At 44.9% G+C, this 23,733-nt stretch overlaps 1 protein-coding gene across 2 annotated transcripts; it reads right to left on the bottom strand.

The window, feature by feature from the left end:
* Nucleotides 1-73: 73 nt before the first annotated feature.
* CAP1 (cyclase associated actin cytoskeleton regulatory protein 1) lies at nucleotides 74-23,589 on the bottom strand. 2 transcript variants are annotated; one of them, XM_063312465.1, is made up of 13 exons: nucleotides 23,455-23,589; nucleotides 14,904-15,025; nucleotides 13,839-13,939; nucleotides 11,604-11,681; nucleotides 10,188-10,331; nucleotides 9,490-9,575; nucleotides 8,479-8,584; nucleotides 8,183-8,363; nucleotides 6,737-6,927; nucleotides 5,626-5,749; nucleotides 4,021-4,103; nucleotides 2,359-2,502; nucleotides 74-1,427 (listed from the first exon to the last, which is right to left on the bottom strand). In XM_063312465.1, exons 2-13 carry the CDS (start codon nucleotides 15,013-15,015, stop codon nucleotides 1,344-1,346), a joined length of 1,434 nt encoding a protein of 477 aa, XP_063168535.1. In that variant the 5' UTR covers nucleotides 15,016-15,025; nucleotides 23,455-23,589; the 3' UTR covers nucleotides 74-1,343. The 2 variants fall into 2 exon arrangements, with proteins under 2 accessions (XP_063168535.1, XP_063168536.1); XM_063312466.1 differs by having other exon boundaries at nucleotides 14,904-15,028; nucleotides 23,455-23,587.
* Nucleotides 23,590-23,733: the final 144 nt, after the last annotated feature.

Here is a 23,733-nt window from a genome sequence, read left to right as displayed (position 1 = left end):
AGAATAAAACCCACAAAGGCACGTGAGCTGGCAGCTGTAGAGATAGTTGTAGCAAGCTTAGTACGGACCACACTTTATGAGCAACTTGGCATTAACTTTATTCTATCTTCAGTATGATTTTAAGTACATAAGAAAGGTTTTTATTTCCACAAGCCTCAGGAGAGAAGTACAAGTCACAGGACAGTTTCAAAATAAAGAGTTGCATATCTTCTGTTAATTTTCAAGTGGAGAACTCAAAACGTGGCAAAAGAGGGGAAGAGAGGATTCGCATTACTACAATTAAGACAGGCAGCCCCCTTTGGTGAGCTGTGACAGTACCACGCCTTCACTCTGGGCACGACTGCCAGAGTGCTGTGTGACACAAGACTTTCTGCAGAGAAGCAGCAGGGAGGGGGACAGCTAGCTAAAGCGGGGGTGGGGGGGTTGCCCAAATACTATGGGGCTAATGAGCACCAGTGAGCAACAGAACCAAAATGCCATGGAGTTGTGCTTACAAATAATTTAATACTCTTGGAATGGAGAATTAATCCTGCCCTGGGCAGGGAGTGGGGGGGAGATACGGGTTCTGGGGAAAAAAACTGTCCTGGAAGATGGAACAGCGTTCAGTTGTTCAAAAGAGGCCTTTGGGGCACAACTTTCCCTTTGCAAGAGGGCTTGGGTGGAAGTGGTCGAGGGGCAGCTTTCTAGCCGCAGGTCAGATTCCCAGAAAGGAGGATCTGTTTCACGGTAATCTTGTGGCACCTGTACCCGGGCAGTCTCCCCCCCCCCCAACATCGTGGCACAACACAGAATTTACACGGACAACACAGGAAGGGGGGAATAGTCAGGGGAGAAGGAATGTTACACATCCCAGTTTTCAGCCTTTGGTCCAGCAAAGCTATTCTCAGCATCCCTTGGTGAGATTGAGTGGAATGAACTTCCTTGGACTTCCCCAAATTATGCCTATTAAGCATACTTCACACATCTATCATGGGGGGGGGCACCATATCCTGGTGGAGACTTTTTTCTTCTCCCCCTGGACAACGGTCCTCATTTAAGCGAAGGCAGGGAGCAAAACGCCTCGATGCCCGTTGGACACCTTTATTGATACGGGTTTTGCCTGGCCCAGGGGTGAATGCCACACCTTCCTGCCAGTCAAGAGAAAGAATGGGATGAACTGGCCAACCTACCCCAAACCCAGCCTGAGGTATTTTCAGCGAAGGGAGGGAGGGAAGTCTTCCAGAAGACAGAAGCAGACTGAGAGTTGAAAAATGGGACGGGGAATCTAAAAGCCAGCCCCCAGAAAGCATTTTTGTCCCACAGTGATGGTAGAGAGAGGGGAGGTCGTGGAGCATCAGGCCATCTTATCCGGCAATTTCTGTCACCGTGGTGACCAGCTTCTGCCCGTTCCACTGCGTCTTGAATTGTTCGGGGATGGGGAATTCGTTCTGGGGAAACCAAATGTGCAAGTCAGTATTGGCTGACACGTGGAAGACCAACGTCTCTGATGCCGAGAGCGCCTCTGTCCCCAGGCACAGCCCCCATGGGTCACCCCCTTAATAATTTTGCAAGATTCCAAATCCGTCTCATATTCTGCTTCCCGCAGTCAATGAGCAGCTGGGCAGCCCGATGTTTGGGGGAAGCATAAAACACTAATTTTCTTCCCCCATTAGTAATATTTTGTGACATACTGCTAGGGAACATGGAAATTTTCTCCAGCTATCGATGGTGTTAGTCTTCAGATCAGTGAGTGAACGATAAAGCTACAAAGAAATTTACCTGCACAGCATCTTCTACATCCCAAAGAATCTTTTAAGAACTGGATTTGAATACCCTTCATGCCAGCCTTCCTCAATCTGACACGTTCCAGCTGTGCCATTTCTAGCTGGAAATTCTTGGACTTGACAACCCCAACGCAGTTTGAGGATGGCTACATAAAGCCACCTGAGGTTTTGGCTTTTCTTAATTTCCATCTCATTGGCTGGGTCCATGCTGTATGTTTTAACAGGTTAGCTAGCAATCTAGCAGGAGTGTTTGCACAACATGCTCACCTCACTTTATTTTTGGCAGCTGCTGCGTGAACCTGAATCCATAAACTAACTTTGGCTAGTTTATGGCTCACTCTGTCTGCAGATTCAGAAAACGGATCAACTAACCAGGTTAAGTGTGTTGTATGATTATGGCTAACAGCATTGACCTTTGCCAGTGAACGCCTGCTTCCCTTGTTAAAGAACTGATAACATCTGCTCAGCAATGCAGTTCTCTGAAACCATTTTCTGTTTCAGCACGAGGGGGGAGTTTTTAATTACGAGCAACTTTCCCTTTTCAGTCTTACTGAACCCCCCACCCCCACCCCCAATAATGTGGGAAAGAACTCACAAAGTCACCGTTGTCTGTTGGAACAAGAACGTTCATCTCTGAGGACTTGGCACTAACAATCTCGCAGTCTAGGGAGTTCTTGCTCAAGTAGACTTGACAACCGTCTGTCTTGTTGATGGATATGGTTGGCACTTTACCCATGACCTAGTAAAAGAGGCCATGGTGAGAAACAGCTTAAGGGCTCCATCTCCTAAGCTAAGACCGGGTGACATTTTTTTCCGTTGAAATCACATTTCCCTCATGGCTCATTTACAAGCTGCTTGGTGGACAGGGCTGAGGCAGCCAGCAGGTGGACCAAGTCCAAAGCCAGAAGTTGATGAGGACAATCATTCTCTTCTCCTTTTGAAGCCCCTCTTTACACTCTCTCAGGAAGGGACGTATGGATTCCTCAAGGACTGCTGAAATTTGGCTAAGGGTCGCAGCTTGACCCCCTTCCCTAAATCTAAGATAGAAAAGAAGGGCAGGAAGGTGGGCTACAACATTTTCATCCCCAGTCAACATGGCCAAGGAGGACACCAAGCTACGTGGAAAAAGCTACGTTAATGTACTGGAGAGAGTGCTCTTTCAAAACTTAGCAAAGCATCAGTTCTGCAATTACTTTTAATGGAAGGCAAGTTAAAAATGAATAAATAACTATAGAGCTAAACTACAGATTGGAAGTGGGTACAGTCTTATCCTTCAAGCTTTGAAGCAACAAAGCCATTTAAAGCACAAACGTTTTCTCTCTCGAGATGCACTGTTTGGTCCCTTATCTTCTTGAAGGACAGGTGGCATTCTCAAAAGAGGCCTGCCTGGTGCCCACCTCCGTCAGCTGGTTCTACACTAGGTTCTGACACAGATTTTATTGACCTGGCCTTATAGCTGCCGTTTATGCTGATTCTACACACTGAATGCTTTGTTCTGCACGTCTCCTGGCTCATGTGGGTGACTGGCATGTAGCTCACGTTTATTTAAAACATTTGCATAGCTGCCCATCTTAAACCAAACTCTGTGTGCTTTACAAAAGGTAAAGGTAAAGGTTTCCCTTGACATTAAGTCCAGTCATGTCCAACTCTAGGGGGCGGTGCTCATCTCCGTTTCAAAGCCGAAGAGCCGGCGTTTGTTCGTAGACACTTCCGTGGTCATGTGGCCGGCATGACTACACAGAACGCCGTTACCTGCCCGCCAAAGCGGTGCCTATTAACCTACTCACGTTTGCATGTTTTCGAACTGCTAGGTTGGCAGGAGCTGGGACTAGCAACGGGAGCTCACCCCGTCACGCAGATTCGAATCGCCGACCTTCTGATCGGCAAGCTCAGCGGTTTAACCCGCAGTGCCACCGCGTCCCTGTGTGCTTTACAACTCAGGAATAAAAACAATATATACAACTATAAAAACGAAAAGCAATAAAACCCAGAGCAGAGAGTCCTGGTGCTGCAACCACGCTTCACTGATGCGACCTGCTACATTCCCATCCTTCTCTGACCTCACCCTATCCCAGCGCCTGGCAGGAGGGCCAGGTCTTGAGTGCTCTTCAGAAGGTTAAAAAAAAAGGGGGGGGGCGGTGTTGGATCTCAAGGGAGAGGGTGGGCCTTACATGTCGAACCACACTGGCAACTCTGAGACACCTGGTGGGGTGAGGTTACTATCAAGCTTAGGGGAACCAGGGACACGTGCCGTTACCTGAATTTGAGTATCTCGGCTGTTGATGATCTCGACAATGCCCACCACATCATCAAACACCAGCCCAAGTTTCTTACAGTTATCTGCAAGAGAGAGAGAGAGAGAAATGGGACTAGCACAGAGTGTTTCCTTTACAAAAATAAACCTCAACGTGGCCCAGACCTCTCCTTTGTTCACTGATCCTGAGCAATCCAATATAAAAACTTCCCCCACATCCTGAAATACAAGGGAAAGAAATCCAAAAACACCACCACAACATTAACTCCTAGTGACTTCATGAACAAATCCTTCTCATTTTCTTTGCAGCAACCTGGAAGTGGTTTCCAACTCCCTTCTTCCAGGGTGCTTCTGCCTTCACAGTCTAGCCCACAATCTTCGGATTTCCTGGTGGTCTGAAATCATCTAGATGCTGCCGTCTAGACGTCTCTTATAAAATCAGTACATCATATACCCGAGATCTATATATAGCAGTTAATTTCATCACAGGAGCCTATATAGGAATTCTGGAATGTGTGAAGCACTGCCCAAAACAAGCTCTATGTGGAGCCAAGGATGATTTTGTATTCTATCCTGTTTCCAGATAGCTCAGACTTCCAAGTCATTTGTCCTAGAAATTCTGTTTCCAAAGTCTCTTAGAAGGCCCTCAGTCCACCACTTGACCCTCAGCTCAGCTACTTCACAGCCTAAGGTTCGTAGCTTAAAATGACCTTAGGGGTTTTATGGGGGTGCAGGTGAGGATGGGGGATTTGTATAATGTACGAACCCAGGCTATTGGGTCAGCCTACGTTCAGAGTACTGTGCAAATTCAGAAAACAGGTTAATTCAATAACCAAATTAAGCATGGTAGTGGGGGAATGTAGCCAGTAATGCCCTAACAACACTGATAACACTGTTTCGAGAAGCTTCTCCTGTATTTTCCCCTCTTGCACATATTTATTCTGGATGTCAAAACCAAGATTTACCAGTGAACAGTAAGGCAGCCAGATACTTCTGAAGCTGCAAGTCAAGCTGCCAGCTCTATTTTGAGAAATGGACAATAATGTCCTCTTAAACTATAGTTTAGTAACAGTATGATTGCACCTGGAGGAGACAAGTGCTTGTTTGGCTATACTGGAGAATTAATGTTTTTATATGAAGCATAATTTTGCAACTTCTCCACCCCCGTTGCTGGATTTCTCATTTTGGGAGCATCCTCCAACCCTCTAGATTGCCCCAGATTAGTCCCTGCCAATGCTGCAACCTGGTGCCTCTGCACCATTTCTCCCAGAAAAAAAAACCCTGTATTTTATGTTTCCTCCTTCAAAAACCATTGGCCTATTCATCAAATACGCAAAATGACAACGTGGGCTGTTTCATTTTGGGTCAGCTGCTGCGCAAAGCCAACCACAACTGTGATTTATTTAACAATTATATGTATTAGAACACTCAGCACTGCTCACTCTGGGCTATTGAGCTCAGGAAGTTCAGAGCTGTAGTTCAGCAACATCAGGAGGGTGGCAGATTAGCCACCTGCAGAGAACAAATCACAGTTAAGCAAACCATGGTTTAGGACTATGCTCGCCCATTGTTTCAAAAGCCTGTCCCAAAGAAGAGGTGTGAACTTACCCAGCGTGATGGAGTTGATCTTGCCTTTGACACGGAGTGTACTATTCACACACTTGTAGACATAGGCCACCTGCTTCAGCTCTGTGTCGCTGATCACCAGGTTGGAGGCATTCTCTTGGTTCTCCTGAAGAGGAAGGAGCAGCTGCTATTAATCTGATTTCTCCCCTTCTCTAGATGCAACCAGGAGCAGCAGAAACTGACAAATTACACTAAGAATCCACTCACTGGCTGGGGGGAGTTCCCCCATATGCTTGATTAACTGGGCATCAGGCTAAAAGTTCTTACAGGTAGTCCTTGACTTAGGATCACAATTGGGATCAGAACTTCTGCCGCTAAGCGAGGTGGTCGTTAAGTGATGCTCGATTTTACCTTTTTGCTGTGGTTGTTAAGTGAATCACACTGTTACATGAATCTGGCTTCCCCCATTGACTTTGCTTCTCAGAAGGTGGCTGGCAAGGTCACAAATGGCGATCATGTGACCCCAGGACACGTCAACCACCATAAATGCATGCCGGTTGCCGAGTGCCCAAATTCTGATCACGTGACTGCAGTGATGCTGTGACAGTCGTAAGTGCGAGGACTGGTCGCAAGTAACTTTTTCCAGTGCTGTCTTAACTTCGAACAGTCACTAAATGAATGGTTGCAAGTTGAGGACTACCTGTATCTGAATTGCAGACGGTAAGCCTCTAACACAGAGGCACAGAGCCTAGAGCCCAAATTCTTATCTCGCAGCAATTATTAATGGGGCAGAAGGGGAAAATAGCAAACCAGGACCAGAGTAATTTTTCCAATATTTAATTTTAGTTACATTTCCAGGTAAATGAAATTGAGGTTTTGTCCTGGCTCTACCTCCCACTTTTAGGAAGGGGCTGCCCACCCAACATGCCTCTTGAAGGCCAAGTGCTTGAAAACAAACGACGCACCACCTCAAGACGACAACACGCTTTTTGGCAGCTACACAATGTTGTTCTTGTGCAAGCAAAACTATTTCCCAGGCTCCTGCCTGATTGACTTGAGAATGCTTTTAAGCTGGGGAGGCTCTCTTGGAAAGAACGGTCCCCTCCGGGACACAAGCTGTAAAGGACGCAAACGGGAAATGCAGCAGACTCACCACTCTCCATTTCTTGCCTTCCAACTCCAGCACAGGAGGGTCCTTCTTTGCAGGCAGCTTGGGGGAGACATTTGCCCCACAGGCAGGCTTGGGAGCCATGAAGGGCTTGGGCCCCGTTCGCACAGGGCCCCCCAGGCTTTTCAGCGATGGGTTTTTGTGGGTCTTCATGTCATCAGACACGTGTTTCAAGCCTAGAGCAGGAAACAGTTGTCGGCAGGGTTCGCCTCCTGTGCTAACCCATCATGTGTTGCGGCGTGTTGTGAACCTAAATGCTTGACCAGATGGCTTGCCTTATATCTGAACCACTCTCTGCCTATTCACTGAGCTCTGGCAAGGATAACGTACCACAACACACACCCCGTTGCAGTTAGGAGGAGCTCTGGGTACGTGTTTAATGAAACAGAGTCAAGCTGAGCTCTTGTATCAGATAACCCGGCAAAGGTGGTATGAAAAAATGAAAACCACCAATTTTCCCCAACTTGACATTAGTCACGTTAGGGACAATCCACCCTTTGAATAATATTAACAGGGTCATTTCTTCAACGTGTGGGAAAACAAAGCGCCTACGATCCAAGGGTTGCATGATGGACGTATGATCCAAGGGAATATTGCCCCTCTCCGCCCGAGAATTGATGTGTTGCAAAAAAAAAAAAGTACCAAGCAATTTTGGAGGACAGGAAGTGTTCCAATGGCATCCAGGTGGCTCAAAAGCTGAAATTCCGAGCCAGAGGGAGTTCTCTACAGCCCTCTCCAATCTCCCGCTATACAGATGCATCTGGAGGATGGCTCCCGGAATTTAAAGCTACTGGGTTTTGCAGGGTAACAAGAATGTCTGTGGTGGTGCCCTATTCACAGGAACCCCACAGCACACCGAGTTTAATTAGCTCTGCTTAATGCAAGAAAAATGAAAAAAAAAATATACGTTCTGGCATGCAGAATGCCAAAGATGTGAGCTTCAGCTCAAACTACTACTACTGGTCATGTTACCATAGCTCCAGATTTGGGAAACACAACTCTCTAGTTTCATTATTTCCTGGAAAGGCTGCACACAAGTGTAGATTGTTAAATCTCAACTTTACCTCTCCCAGAATCTCTCTCTAATCCTTGCTTCAGTGCAAGTCTGAGGCCAAGCTACTGTTCAAAGGATATTAATTTGCTTTGGGTCCTAAGCATGCCAGCGCTGCTATCTTAGTCCCACCAACCATCTGTCCACATAAGAGAATTAACATTCGTGACATTTTGCAACCGGTTAAGCAAGCAAAGCTGGGCTATGGGATGCAGCTAAAACAGCACACTGCAGGAGCTCTCATCCCCCGGACCAATTCCCTCCACAGAAGACTGGAGAACGGTTCCATCCAGGACACTTTTTCAAAATGCACTGCCAAGTCAGCTAGCTTGCAGAATCACGGCTAGCCCACTTGCTGTTGAATTAACTAATCCACCTACCAGAAGTGATGGCTTCTCCCTGGTTGATCTCAGCAAACAGCGCTGAGCGGGAGGCAGAGGCATCTGAGCTGGAATCTGGGGAGGCAGGAGCCGGAGGGGGAGGGGGGCCGGGGGGAGGGGGCGGTGGGGCATTGTGAGCAGGAGCCCGAGATCCGTTTTCTGCACCAGTTGGCTGAGGTCCCTGGGAGGATGGGTCAGACAGAACATCCAGTTATTATGCTTGCTAAACAGGACAAGTAAAAATATCTCAAGTGGTACTGAGGAATCTGGAATACGGATAGGCAGGCTGCACTCACCGTTTTGCTCCAGGTGAGTCCAGTGGTGTGATACTGCTTGATGTATGCCTGCAGCTCAGTCCAGATGCTGAGATAAACTTTCACCCAGTCCACATGCTTCTTATCACTAGAGAAAGAAGACCCAGACAAACTAACTGGTTTGAAATTCTCCTTGTGACAGGAGTCCTAGTTTACTACCCCTATTTTACAGATAGAGCTGGGACAAAGTGACTACAGGTAGTCCTTGCTTAACGACCACAATTGGGACCAGAATTTTGGTTGCTAAGCAAAGCGGTCATTAAGCAAATCCGACCCAATTTTACGACCTTTTATGTGGCGGCTATCAAGCAAATCACTGTGGTCATTAAGCGACTCACATGGTCCCCCATTGATTTTGCTTGCCAGACGCCAGCCGGAAAGGCAGAAAATGGTGATCACGTGACACTGCAATGGTCGTAACTGCGAGGACTGGCTGCAAGTCGTTTTTCCAGCACCGTCCTAAGTCCGAACTATCACTAAACAAATGGTTGTTAAGCAAGGACTACCTATACTCAAGTGTTTTTTGGCGGGGGAAGCAACCTAACCTTCAATGCTCAATATCTAGATTATCTCCTCCTCCCCTCACCCCCCGTATGCTTTCATCAATGGACTTTCATTTTTGTCATGAAACTTTCCTAGAACTTTTTTTCCCCTGGTTTCCTCATTCCAACTACAGGCTGTCTTAGCTGGATTTTAAAACGCCCAGGTTATGAAAGTTAGTAAGATACAAATGTTCCCATTGCAGAATATGAAATTCCACCCAAGGAGGCTCTATTCACAAGTCTTGCCTTTGCTGTTCAGCTGTGAATCTGGGTTCACAGCAGTTGGGTTACTGATAACCTACTCCTATACCCCAAATGATCAACCAGTAAAACTTTAGATAAGAATTGAGGAGATATGGGGGACACTGCTTCTTAATTAAGTGACAGTGCATCCACAGTCACTTCCCCTGAGAAATGCAGGCTACTTGCAGCCTTCTGAAAGAAAACATACACATCTTTATATTCTTTGAGGACCCGATTGCTATAAAACATGGCGGCATCTGTCATTTCCTTCACATAAGGGCCTGGCTTCGGGGCCTGCAAAAGGAGAAAACAAAATAGAAAATAAGCCTTTCATCTCAGCAGGACAACCAAGGCAACATGATTTTTAAGACCAACCATTTTAATTGAAGTAATTTACAACCAGAGACCAGAAAAATAGTGCAGAAGCAGCCGTTTACAGGAGAATATTGATATTCTAACAGCTCTGTATAAAAATAGAGTGAAACAGAATAAAAACCATGACAGATATGAAAATTCAGCACCCTTAACCAGCACCAAAATTAACTCAGGCCCTTCTAATAGCAGTAAGAATCAAGTAAAATTTTGCTACATTCCTGGAAATCCAGCAAGTAACCTGAGTTTTGGACCAGCCTGCATGGTGAGTAGGAAGAGGAGTTATGAGCCCCGAACACCAAAGATGATAGAAGGAGCAATGAAGTAAAACATGGTCTATTGATCTGATTGCAGAGTCAGGACAGAAACATTCTGCTTAGGAGATCGATTCTCTCTCTCCTCCGTCAGCATCAAAGATTGCGCAACGCTAATGTGAACGATCGTCTTTTGGAAGCTGTAATCTGGGTTCACCCTTTGAGAAACAGAAGCTTGGAGCAACTCTGAATGGAGAAGCGTTAGTTCCCAAATCCTTACCATGGCGACCCAGCCTAGTGCAGGGATGCTTTCGCTAACTGTTGAGAGATGGTTGAAGAATTTGCTGCCACGGTTCTTCTCTCTGAAGTTCTGGACCACTTGGATCTGATCTGATATTGGCTTCAACAAGACTGAGAAGTTACTCTGCAATTGCAAAATTAGAGAAACCAAGAGGTGAATTATTATCCACCAAAACCCTCTTGCTGCCATGGGTCCTCCTGGATCAGAATTTAAGACTGCCTATTCCTGTTGATGCTACGATTCCCCGTATTAAGCATGTAGGTAGAAGGCATCTATGTCACATCTTTATTCTGCTTTTTAGAATGGCACATAGTTCTCTTCCGATCTGTCTTCCACCTTGTAACTACACAAGGGCCAGTTCACACATCACACCGAACCGTGGTTTGTTGACCCACAATGTCTAGATTTACCATGCTAAACCTTGGTTTGTTTTAGTAACAATCCTTTGAATAAAAAACTGCTAGGTTCACTGATCATACTAAGCCATAAATGAAGGTGTACAAACTACAATGACTGGGTTTTAGTTGGTTCTGAACCCTTCCGGTACCACAACCCTCAATCACAAGACAGAACGTGCTAGCGGATTACAGGACAGGACTGCAAAGGAATGGCTTCCCCCTGCTTTCTGCATGCTCTATGGCAGTGTTTCCCAACCTCAGCAACTCCCAGAATTCCCCAGCCAGCATGTTGGGAGTTGGAAGTCCACAACATCTTAAAGTTGCTGAGGCTGGGAAATGCTGCTCTATGATAGATGTTTCCTTCCCATCAGCTTCATCTGTTTGTGGGTAGCCTTTCCTATGCACAGTGTGTGTGCTGGGGGAGACTTTCAAATGCTCAAAGGGGATAGTGTCTTTTACAAATGCAACTCAAGCTAGAACTGGGGGCTACCCTCCCTCTAATCAGAAAGTACGCCAGGAACAATTCATATGAAAACAATGGGGACAGGTTGTTTTGAGGGAAATAACTCTTAGCTCTAGCTTTTAATGAAGTCTACCGGGAAGCTTTCAGGGCAGTCTAAAAAAAGTCAACACAACCATCCTGATGGTACACAATGGACCCAAAGGAGACAATTTTGGAAGCTGGTTGTGTTCTTAGGTATTTCTTAAGCTAGATCTTGAGGTCTAGCAAGAAAAGTTGCTGTTCTGGTCAGAGAAAAGTGTCAAAATGAGTGTTATCAATTTACTGATCCATCCCATTGCACCTAATACCACCATTTGGTGAGTTATGCTTAGGATTTTTCCAAACGTTGCTTTTGGGAAAAGGTATTTCAAAGATGGCTTTGCTCAGAAGATTCCATGTTTGTATGCAAATATCCTCGAGAGAAGAGAATCCAGTTCTTTAACGAGTTTCACGCAAGTCCCACTGCTGTAATCCTAAAGGCTTTTCTCCACTTACTGCTATGGGCTGTTGACACTGAGACGCTGTCACCAGGAGAGTCCTCTCTGTCATCAACCCAGCATGGACCATCTCAGCCTTAAAGAGGGGGAGAAGCAGACAACCATATGAATTGGCAGCAATGGAACTACTGTATATTAGCAAAATACGATTCCAAGGATCGTTGGCTGTTCTCAAAGGAAGACGGGTTTTATACATCGTTTATTACATTTGTATACTGCTTTTCATTCAACAATCAAATGTAATTTACAACAAAAAATAAGAATACCCCCCACCACTGCCAGGAGCCAGCTCCTCAGGGAGAACTTATGACTGAAAGTTTGCAGTGATGGTTAATATAAGTCAGAGCTAAAGGCCTTGAAATGCCATTAAGGGGGAACTATTTCAGTGTAGGTTCAACAGGACTTCCATGAACATTGGAAGCCTGTACGAAAGACTCATTCCTGATAGGGTTAAATTCCACTGACCAGCGTATTTTGTTTCTTCCTAAGCTAAAAGAAAAAAAAATGAAATTGTAACTTCAATGAGAAAGCATCCCAGGTTCCTTTTCTAGCTTTGCAATATTGTTAACATTCTTTCTGGGTTCTTACACAAGTGACATCAGACTTGCAAAAACAGATCCCTCCCAAGGCATGGATAGTAGCACTGAACAGATTAGCGCGGATCTTTCTCCAGTCAAAAATCCACACCAAAAAAATTGTACCTATTTGCCAATGCAAATTCCCAGGGAATTCATTTCCTTGCTGTTTTTAATGTAAATTTCCAAGATACAAACTTCACGAAGCTCCAAGACACAACTAGAGCCAGCAGGGCCCACTCAGCCTGGGGCAAGCCAACATGTAGCTAAAATTTGATATGCATATTGATAAGGGCTTGAAGACTTGCTGGGGAAGGAGAGGAGAGGAAGATGGGCCTTGCAAGAGAAAAAGCGGCAGCGAGAAGATGTAGAGGCTAATATACTGTGACCACGTATGTAATTTCATAGTGGGTGGGGGCTATTGATTGGCCTGTACTTGTTGCAAGGAAGCTTGGGAGTCACTTCTTTAATATTTTTTTCTATCCATCTCTTTTTTTTTTTGCACTTTGTATTTTTCTTTTCTTCTGATTTCAGTTTATATTATCTTTTAGTATTGTAAAACTCTGTAATAAAAAGTATTTTAAAAAAGCTAATAGATTGTGGAGTTCTGGGTGCGCTCGGAGCTTGTTTGCCTGCAAAAGTTTCATTAGCCAACTAGGTAACATCATCAGCGTTGCTGACGAACTCAATTCAACCCTGAGCTACATATAGTCTCTCCTCCTGGAAGCTAATATTTTCTGCAATTCTTCATAAAGCCTGGATAGAGATATTTTAGAAATAGGTCAGTGCTGGTGTAATATATTGGGATAACTGTAGAAAGGAAGAGAATTCAGTTTCAATCTCACTTCAGGGGGAAAAAAAAAAACCCTTTGGGAAGCCTCAGTGTTCCTCACCCCACTTAAACCCAATAGAGAGCAGCAGCCTGTTTTGCAGGGCTGCTGTAGGAATTATTGTAGAAATGTACATGCAGCACTCTGAATACAGCATGTGAAATTTACTGTGCAAAAGGCTTATAATCAGAGGTTCTGCAGCCAGCGACAGGGCCGCTGAAACAACAAAATGGGCGTCCTGGTCCTCTACCCTTTCATTTTTGTCTTGTGATGTCACCCAGAAGAATCGTGCATGTTTCATTTCTTGCATCCCATCCCCACTCTTCTGCAGACGCAGGTATTACATCTCCTACCGACGCTGCAGCAGTCCAAGATGCCTACAAAACACGACAGCCAGCGATACCAGCCGATCGTTCATGAGGATGCAGCGTCCATACAGACGAAAGCAATACCCCACAGAAATACAATACAGGCCAAGTTCCTGTTTTTAAATTAAACTTGTTTTCAGAAAAATTGAATTTTCTATTCTACCGAGATTTAAAGGTGGCAAGTCAAAATTACTGCAGTCCTCAGAATCTAAACATTTCTTCTCTCTTCTCGTAGTCTCTGGCCACAGAATTTTTAAGACCGCCAGAGTATTGCCAAAACCCCCACAATGTGTATGAATGGAGACTACATGGCCTCCATTCACCAGTTAGTGTGTTAGCTTGGTCATACCACCTCAGTTCTCTGGGCAAAAAGCCTCAGCTGGCTGACTGCCAAAGATATTAGGGGTAGTGTACTTATGTCCTCTCAAAATAGGAAACAGGAAGGAAGCGTGAGTCATACATGTTTTTGGACTTCGCTGCCAATTTCTTTGCTGATCTTCATGTACACAGCCACTGGACCTGCCAAGAGCTCATCAAAAGCTTGCACGTACTTAGCGACTCCTGCAGAAGGAAAAGCAGCAGATGAGAACTACAGGGCTCATGGGTTAGCTCTGGGGCAGCTGTAAATCAAATATGCAGTAAGCATTTGGGCTGTATTGGTGCTGCAGATATAATCTCCACAGGGTGCTTCGATGTGTAAACTTAGCAACACGCTGCAGTGTTTTAAAGCAGCTGTGTCTTTCCCAGGTTCATGCATGTGATCCTGGGAAAACTGCAGCTGGTTTTAAGGTGCTACAAACAGGCACTATAGTGGCACTCCAAAACATCTAAGCAAATTTGCTCTCCTTTCCAACTACTTCTGCTCCCGAAACGCACATTTTCTCTCCCCAGCACTGCACCCACCAAGTGTGATGAGACTATAGTCCACCAGAATTTCCAGCCATGTGGTTGGAGAACACGCACTTTCACAGGGTGCCCTATTTATAGGCAGCCTCTTTGAGTTGGTGAACGCATTTGGATTTCTGAGAGCACGTCCTGGGTGCTCTCGCAAAATAAATGCCATGTGGGCATGGCCAGTGCCAAAAAACTAGCTTATTCCTCCTCTTCTGGCTGCCTCTGATGCCTCCTATTAGTTCAATTTATCATAGTTTGGAACTGAATGCAGATGCCAGATACTGACATTTTGCAGCATGTTGGCTTCTCTTTTTTTAACTGGGAAAAAAAAAATCAAAGAACAAAAATTCTGATATTGGCAGCAAGCTGTACCACTGTGTACTTAAAATGGAGGCAACTGCACCCAAAAGGGAAACAACAACAACCATCGCATCTGACAGCTCTGTAATGCTATTCTACATTTCTGATCTGGGGCTGGCGAGGCTAGATGTGCTACGAAGGGGAAGGGAACTGCCAATCTGGTTCACACAGACGGAGCCAGGCGCACAAGCTGCCCAAGTATGCTCAGTGGACACTGTTACCGTCACCCTCCTGGAACGTCAAAGGATATCATTGGGCACAGAAAGCTTACCTTTCGCAGGGCTGTCCCCATGGCTACCGTGCACACCAGGACCACAAGACATCGTCTCCAGCCGTCCCACAGCGTTCTCCAGTCGCTCAACTAGGCTCTGCAGCTCTGTCATCTCTCAGCACCTGCTAAATTTGACCACGCCATTAGGAGGGAGCTCATGCAGCCTGTCCTGAAACCAATTTCCTTTCGGGGCCTTCTTATACCAACTCGAGAGCAATGACCGAAAGGAAGCTTGTTTACAGAATACTGGCAGAAAACCCTTGAGGAAACAAAGTCCCAGCCAGAGGTACAATGTTCACTGCTCAACAGTTACAGTGAGATAAGCATGTGGGTGAACCCAGCCAATGCTCTCCATCTGAGGAGGTGCAGCCTTTCTCTTGGAAATGCAATAAGAATTAAACATGTGGAAGTAATTGGAACATTTCAGTCTCTAACCCCCTCGTCCTTGCAAAGGTATCAGTTGACATCTTCCATATTTATTTAGCTTTGCTGGGGATTTTCAGTCCCAGAGATTGAATTTAGACACTGAAAGCTGTGGGGTGTTTTTGCCTTTCTTATCCCACACAGCTACTCTCCTCCACAGCATCACAGCCATACTAATGCTGACCCTAAATGGCTTTCAGTCAGGGACTTCAAACTATGAGGAGTATTTGAACTCTGTGAGGATCTGGATATGCAATTATGTGTGGGTTGAAGGCTGTACATGGCCTTTAAGCAGCCTGCCAGGGGGCAGCTCTACACCAGGTCAGACTAGGACAAAAACTTAATTTGATTAAATGTCATTTTACATGGAATGTGATTAACTTAAATACTCTCCAGCAGGCTGCAATTTGGAAGAAGTACCTTGGACCCTGAGCAAGTACAGCCCCTCTCTCCTATTCATTAAAGGAGCTGGACATTTCAGGCTTAAGGATGCTCTGATTTAAGAGTCTCCCTGATGTTAATGAATGGATTCCTATATATGTATATGTATAATTTTTATTAAGAATTTTGATTATAATAATAAAATCTAATACAAACTAAACTTAAAGAAAAAAAATAGAAAGGAGTAAAAAAGTGTAAGGAAAAAGGAAAAAGAAAAGAAAAAGACTATAATAAATAAAGGAAAGAAGTATGTAAAGACCCTTCCAACCTTCATCACAAGTATAAACAAATTTAGTGACTCCTCACCCCCTCCAAGGTTACAAACATTTATCCCTTCATCCCATATCCCATCTCTTATCTATAAACAAATCCATAAAACATCATCTTTTCAGTCCTTTTCAGTCAGCAGAAAGTCCATAAAGGGTTGCCAGAAGTAACATACTGTACCTCCTTTTAACCTTGATCAGATAAACCAACTTTATATTCCTTCCTTTTACTTCTAACAGTCTCAATCTTTAGTTCATTCAAATAATGTCGCAGGATCTGATTTCTCTTAATGAATGGATTCTTTAAAGCAACAGCCTTGTTCTTCCAGCTGACAGCAAAGCCAGGATAAGGTCATGGTTGGGCTTCTTTAATGAGCAGCAGAGAAATGCTGCATTCACATGAGATCCAAAGCACATCTTCCAAATTGGGGCAACTGCTGTAGCTAAATTAGCATGCCAGGCTTAGGGCGGGCATGTGCCAAGGCAAGCAGGTGTCCAAGATAACAAACAAAAGCATCCTTGTCTGCTTTCCTACCGAACCTTATTTTCCAAGGAATACTAAATAATGGATTATGGCACCTCAGTTTTGAAAGCTACCTTCTGCAGGAGAGGACAAAGCCTGCCCTTATCCTTATAAATGGAAGGTCCTTTACAGTTCTCTTCCCATCCACCCCCTAATATTATGGGAATGCCAAGAAGAACCTGCCGGCTACTTTTTAACCAATTAAGTCATTTGATCAATGAATCATTGCTCTCGCTTGGAACATGAATCACAGCTCCACTCCAGGAGCAAAATTCCCTATTTCGTTAGATCTGAAAACTACGTTTGGCCCACTGTCACCAGCTGCAACCTTGCACCTCGAGAACCCCCTGAACATTGTTAGCAAGAATTCAGACATTGTCACACTTCAAATTCCAAACAGATAAAACGCGCTGTGCATTTGGTGGGACGCACTTGCCCATAAGGGTCTGTCAAGGGATGACAATTCAGACCTATGCACCCTGAATCACAGTGAGACTGCTGTGCCACCTCATGCTCTGCAGGAAAGTCTGTTACATCAGAGTAGTACAGGTGTTTTGAGACCCTTGTGGGGCATGCTGTGGACTGCACTCCAAAGGAATAAACCACAGTATAGCTCAGTGCAATGTGTGGCTTCACACAGCACACTGAGACAATGCCTGGCTACAGTACTGAACTTCAAAATCCCATTTTAGTCTGGTTTAATGAGTCGTGCACACCCAGCCAATAAGGAGACAACAGTTGCCTGGAGCAACACTTTACTTCCAGTCACCACATACACAACCTCAAAGAGGAACGACACTTCCTTGTTCCTGGAACAGAAAACCCTTTGGCTTCCCCTTTGCAGAAAAACCACTGCTCCTAGGTACACTAATGAAATCAGAAAAGGTTCCTTTTCACTAAGCTTTAGCTTCCACACATTCCCAAGCTTTTCCATGACTTTGCTGGCTTACTGGAGAACATGCAGGAACATGGAATATTTACAGAATTAAGGGTTATTTGCTGTTAGGAAAGGGGATCTTTCCTCAAAGTAAGAAGATCACGCAACTTCAGTTTCTATCCTCACGCAGGAAACTGGGATAGAAAACTAGGACAGATTTTCCAGAACCAAAGCAATTTTCTCACCAGTCTCCAGTACAAGGGACGATAAGGTAGGTCATAAATGAAGGGAGGGAGGGATCCGTGAGAGTAGATTAGCTCCGTGATGATTCATAGAGAACCTCAGTAGTGCAATGGAACATTCCTGGGAAAATTTGGCTATGCCAAATGTAGAATGTCCCCACCAACCACCCGAGAGGGTGGTTGACATATGCTACATCATGTCTTGTCTGGCTTTGACTTTGTGTATTCTATGTCCACAGGCATTCTGATTTGTAAACTACAGTTTCTGGCTTAGTACAGGGCTGTACAAATTCTGGAAGTTTATGCAAGACTTAAGGCATCTATTAAAATCCCCACCAAGGCTCCCCAAATAATTTTTAAAAAGAAGGGCCACTGTTTTTGCTCTGACTCATTTCGAGGAAACTCTACAAAATGGAAAATAAATGCCGTTGGCCGCACTCCTTTGCACCCCGCCTTGGAGCAATATGTGAACCCAGACAATTGAGGACTGTTCAACAGAGCATGCCTTAGCACACAACACTGTGCTATGCCACAGCTGATTATGACATCCTGTCTTTATTCTGTGCAACTGAAGGTGGCTGAATTCAAACGTACTGAACCAAAAATAATCAAATCATATTTTGGCTGAGTCCAACGTACATACCCAATCAGTTTTTTGTTTTTTTTTAAAAAAACATGTCGGTGACTAAATTTCAGCCTAGTTGCCTCAAATGGAATTGGACTGTTGAAAAACCCCCACACAATTGGCTGGGTTCATACATCACATTAAGCCAAAACCAACTAAACAACATTATAGATTTGCACAACCTATAAACTCTGTCCATGACAGCAAAAATTATCTGCACAATGTGAGAAAATCAATGATCATTTCTGACAACCACAAGCTAAAGCTCTATCATTTTTATTTTACTAGTAGACAGAGATGTGAATAGTACAGAATCATTCTATAAAAGCAGATAGGAAGGGTGAGTTTCAGTTAGTAAGTACATCTCTTAGTATCCATAAATTTGAAGGGTACATTTTTATGGAAATAAATACTACTTTCATATGTGTTCAAAGAATTTTGAGACTGTCTACCTACATTTCATTAAAATAATATATATTTAACAGAATAGACAGAAGTCTATTACTACGTGCCATATGGGTCTGTTTGAATTACAGCCCCATTTCCTCTACCTATCTGAGCTTCCAAGCTGCAAGCAGTTGCTTCTAATCCTGAAGAATCTATCAAACCCTTGCAGGCCTGCAGGTCGAGGATGCATAGGCCTCCCTGGAAGTGGACTCCAGAAAGGTTTTCACAAAACATCAAGACGTCTGCACTGGCCTTCAGAAAGTCAAACTTCCCTAACTTCTTTCTATGCTCAGACAGGAGCATTTTAACATATGCACACACACTTTTCAACCACAACCAAACTTTGCCCCTATGCCGGGCGGCTGTGGCCTTGGCACAGTTTAATTGCTGGTGACACAAAGTCTAAGAAGAGGCAAATAAATGTACATGCATATATCCAAGCATATCTAATGGGCCAGAAGTCCTTCTAGTCCTGCCTTAGGCATGAAAGCCAGCTGGGTGACCTTGGGCCAGTCCCTCTCTCAGCCCTAGGAAGGAGGCAGGGGCAAACCAGTTCCAAAAATGCTGCCAAGGAAACTGCCTGGACAACTGCCAGGAGCCAGGATTGATTTGAAGACATACACATAAAAACCCCTATCTATACTGAGAACTCAGGTTCGCACAAACTAGCATTGATCAAGTAAGCCCAAGGTTTATATTAATTGAATGTTTCTGAATTAAGCAGCTCTATTTTCAAAACCACCTTAAAAAGACTCCAGCGAGACTTGCAAGCAGGAGACTTGGGATACTGGCCATATATTTCTCAGTGCAAATGTAACGCTTAACTATTGTTATAGTGCAGGCCATGGCTTCCAGAAAGGCTTCAGTGTCTACTTTTACTTCCCAATTTTACACCTAATCATGATACAGCTAGCAGTGAAAGCACAATCTCAACAGAGATCAAACTGTTCGATGTACCATTGACCTCCCCTTTTCTTCTTTGACAACAAGCCTTTTCTGGAAAATAGCTTTTAGGCTCTACAGCTAGCAAGTGCAAAGCGATTCTCACACAATCATTCTCAAACACAAAGGTATCATGAATGAATGCTTGAAGGATAAGTATCTGAAAAAAACCAGACTTTTCAGAATGGCTCCTAAGGTGGGGGTGGGCCCTGGAAAGAAGGGAAGGATCCAGCCAGCCAGATTCTATTGTTCAGTCTAAGCTTAGCTGTCAGAAGAGGCACTTCAGAGAAACTCACCAACTGAACACATAAATGCTACAGAACAGCCTATTTCTTTCCAGAGCCACAGCTCTCACCATGGTGCTGCAAGGTCCTTCCTTAGTTCCACAGCCAGTCTCTGCTTTGGCCTAGCTATCAGATGGACACTGAACCGGAAAGCGGAACTTATCCACATTTTGCTGACAAACTGCAGCGAGCAACAGCAGCAGAACTAAGACAATAACATGGTGTTAAAAACATGGGGGTAAGGGATTTGAAAGCATCACTATGTAATTACTTGAATTCTCCTTTCCTATACATAGCTAATTCCCCACAGAGTTTCCAACAGGAGCCAAGATTTAGTGGCGAGTTCATGCATTACGCTACCCCCTATAAAGTGGTTTGTTTTGTATTTGGTTAATATGCATACCTAGCAACTTTAATTTGCCAACCAGTTTATTGCTTAAATTGTGTAAACTCAGCCAATTGTGCTTAGTAAAATCCATGGTTTAAATAAACAAGCAATTGTGGTTTACTGATGTCTGAACCCAGCCAATAAAAGTCTCCTCTCTGACACTTAAAAGAGCATTTTGAAAGTGAGCACCCCTATTGGGTGTTATTCCCCATTAGTTCTCAAAAAAATAAGGTATGAGTCTATTTCCTCTTTCAATGGAGTTTATGCTGCCGACTCTATACAGACTCATGGCAGCTTACAACAGGAATTAAAATAGCCACTGCACAATACAAAATAAATTGCAGCTGAAAAATCTAGAACAAGGACAAGTACCAAAACAACATTAAATAGTCCACATACAACCAATAAATATCACATAAATAATTATCAGTCATCACTGTACCAATTGCACAATAACACAATGTGACCACATTCACCATTAAAACACCAACAAAACACCCATGATCCACCAAAAGGCCACTGAACAATTAAGCAGAGCATAGGGAGATAGGATCATCTGGAACAGTTACTGTTTCTCATGCATCTAAGTCATTGGCTTTTATGTCCTGTACAGGACCAAAAATAAATCCTAAGTTCCTTATCCATGCTACACAATACACAATATAGAGTCTCTTCCTACTATTCTTGAGTAACTCAGGAGCCACAGGGTTCAGGAACTACCAGGGTGCTGCCTCTGAACATGCCATCCAGGTATTATGTCTAACTGTCTTGCAGGGTCAGATCAAGCAGGGATGCCTGCAGGAAGTTTAAAAAAACAACAAATGGGTGGAGCTTCAGTCACACCATTGTGGCCACCATCTTGACTTTTTTGACTACACCCTGCAGACAACCCTGCAGTTAATTTAGCATTTTGTTTCAGCAGAAACTAATAACATGCCTCTAGAACACTGCTTCTCAACCTCAGCCATTGGAAGATGTGTGGACTTCAACTCCCAGAATTCCTCAGCTGGCATGCCAGCTAGGGGATTCTGGGAGTTGAAGTCCACACATCTTCCAATGGCTAAGAAACACTGCTCTAGAAAGTTTACAAGCTGAGAATAAAGGAAGTCCAGCTTGGCCTCAGCATTTGATCCTAAGTGTAGTATCTCTGTATGTATAATTGCTGTAGTGCTATCACGGTTAACAGATATCTTACTGACTCTTTAAGAAATGATTATTACCCTCCTCACAGCACCCACTACATTTTTTGCCTGAGAAGAGATTTCATTTTATCTTGGGTTAGCACAGAGACTGCATGGGTTGGCTGAGTGTGTGACTGCATACTTCTCTGTGGCTTTATTTAGTCATTACTTCCTGTGTTAAACCTAATATTGACAATAGTTACATGCCAAAGATTGAGATTCTGTCCACCAAGAAGAATATCACAACAGCTGTGCTAGCTGTCATCTTCCACTTAGCTAGATGATTCCCAAAGATCTTAATTCCTGTATGCATCTCATTGGGAATTTACAACTCTTGATCTGCAAGTTACAGACATGGGGATCTCCTCCTGCATGATGGGAGACAAAATAAGCTAAGGCAAATATGGTTTGATTTTTTTCAGCCCAGTGCAAACCAAGCTAACAATTATTCTGTAAATAATCCGGTCTACTTTAAACATGAATTCTTGAATAAGCCAAAACTGGTTTCCACATCATGCCAAAACAAAACCAAGAAGCCACATTATATAACATGGTGTGATTTATGAACCTAATCACTGTCCCCTACTATGTAACGCGTGCACATTTTCAAAGCAACTGATGGCTTGAAGTCAGCATATCTCTATATGTCTCTCATCCAATCTTCAACTTCCTCCTGTACCAACATAAATTACCACCCTATTCTGATGACATCCCTTGATTCACCTCAGGAGACCAACCACAATCTTGCATGGAACTGAGATATTCTATTCTCTGATTCTCTAGCCATCTTTACAACGCAGGGCATTCAAAGTAACTATATTCCAAAATGAATCCTGACTGTCTACCATTCTCCTTCCCCTAAACACAACACCTGCTTCTGCCAGCATCTCCTTTCCCCCTCCTTGCTATCTCCAAACTATGCACATCGGGCTTGAAGCTCTAATTCTGCTTAAGTTCTCTTACAAAATATGTAGTGGTGAGTCAGCCTCCTCTCCTTGCCCACAATGACTAAGAATTTCGGAACTGGTAGGCCACCTCCATTTATATGGTCAGTTTGGGGAAAACTACTTTAGTCAAATTATCTGTCAACAGTTGCTTGATCCTTAGGCACATGTTTAAATTGAATAGTAACACAGCAAAGAAAAACTCTGCAGTTCTTCGATTTCCCCTAAGTATGCTTTTCAGCGAAAGCCCTGCACAAGGCTAAGACTTCTCAAATTCTTTCATTCCACGTTTGGGTCAAAGCTTAGGGATAAGTGGACATTAAACTCGGAGAATGTCTTTTAATAGATCCTCCAAAAGGGACAGCTACGTTCTGAGCCGGCCCAACCCGGAGGAGCGGGTCTGCACGGCTTAAGCCGCGAGCCCCGCCGTTCTCGTTGCTGACACTGCAATTCCCCTAGGCAGCCATCCCACGCGCAGCCGAGAGCGAGGAAAAGGCCTGCCGAGGAACAAGCGGAGCCCCGGGCTGCAACGCGGACGCATCTCCCCGCAGCCAAGAGACGGCGGCGACCCCGCGCCCTCCCTGCAAGGAGAAACGAGTCTACCAGCCAAGCTACCCTTCGCACGCCCGTGCAACCCGCTCCACGTCGGGGAGGTCAACACGGCGTTCGCCTCGTGCGCTTCACCCGGCCGGTGCGCTCGCACAAAGGGCTCCGCTTGGCTTGGGGTGGCTTGAACGTCTGCGAACCCAGGTCAACGGCCTGATTTCTGGCTGGGCAAATTCAGGAAACGGTATTCCAGAAGCAGGTTGGGTAGGTCGTGTGAACCCAAACACGCCTCCTCTTTGCCTCGCCTCGCCTCCCCCGCGTTCAGACATGCATCAAAGCTGCTATGCAAGCCCCCTCTCTCCACCCACCTCAAACCAGTCGGGACGCCAAGCCACGCTCAGGAGCACCAGCCGCCGCCTCACCTCGCGGAGTCGCTCAGGGCGCGGCTCCTTCTCCGGCTCACCTCCGCACTGCTCCCCGCCGCCTCCGACAGCTCCACTTCCGCCTGGAGACGCCCAGCAACCCTCCCCGCTCCACTTCCGGCGTTACCGGAAATACGCTTAGCGAGAGGAGGTAAAGAAGAAGGCGCGCGAAAGGGGCGGAGCTTAAAGAGAAGGGGGCTCGTGACCGCGCCTCTCTCGTTCGGCTAGGGAGGGGAAAGAGGAGGAGCGTTGCGATTGGGCGAAAGCCTCTGAAGCCAA

This window comes from Candoia aspera, chromosome 10 (genome assembly GCF_035149785.1).
Source record: "Candoia aspera isolate rCanAsp1 chromosome 10, rCanAsp1.hap2, whole genome shotgun sequence".
Taxonomy (NCBI): domain Eukaryota; kingdom Metazoa; phylum Chordata; class Lepidosauria; order Squamata; family Boidae; genus Candoia; species Candoia aspera.
This window is presented reverse-complemented; position numbering and strand designations above follow the sequence as displayed.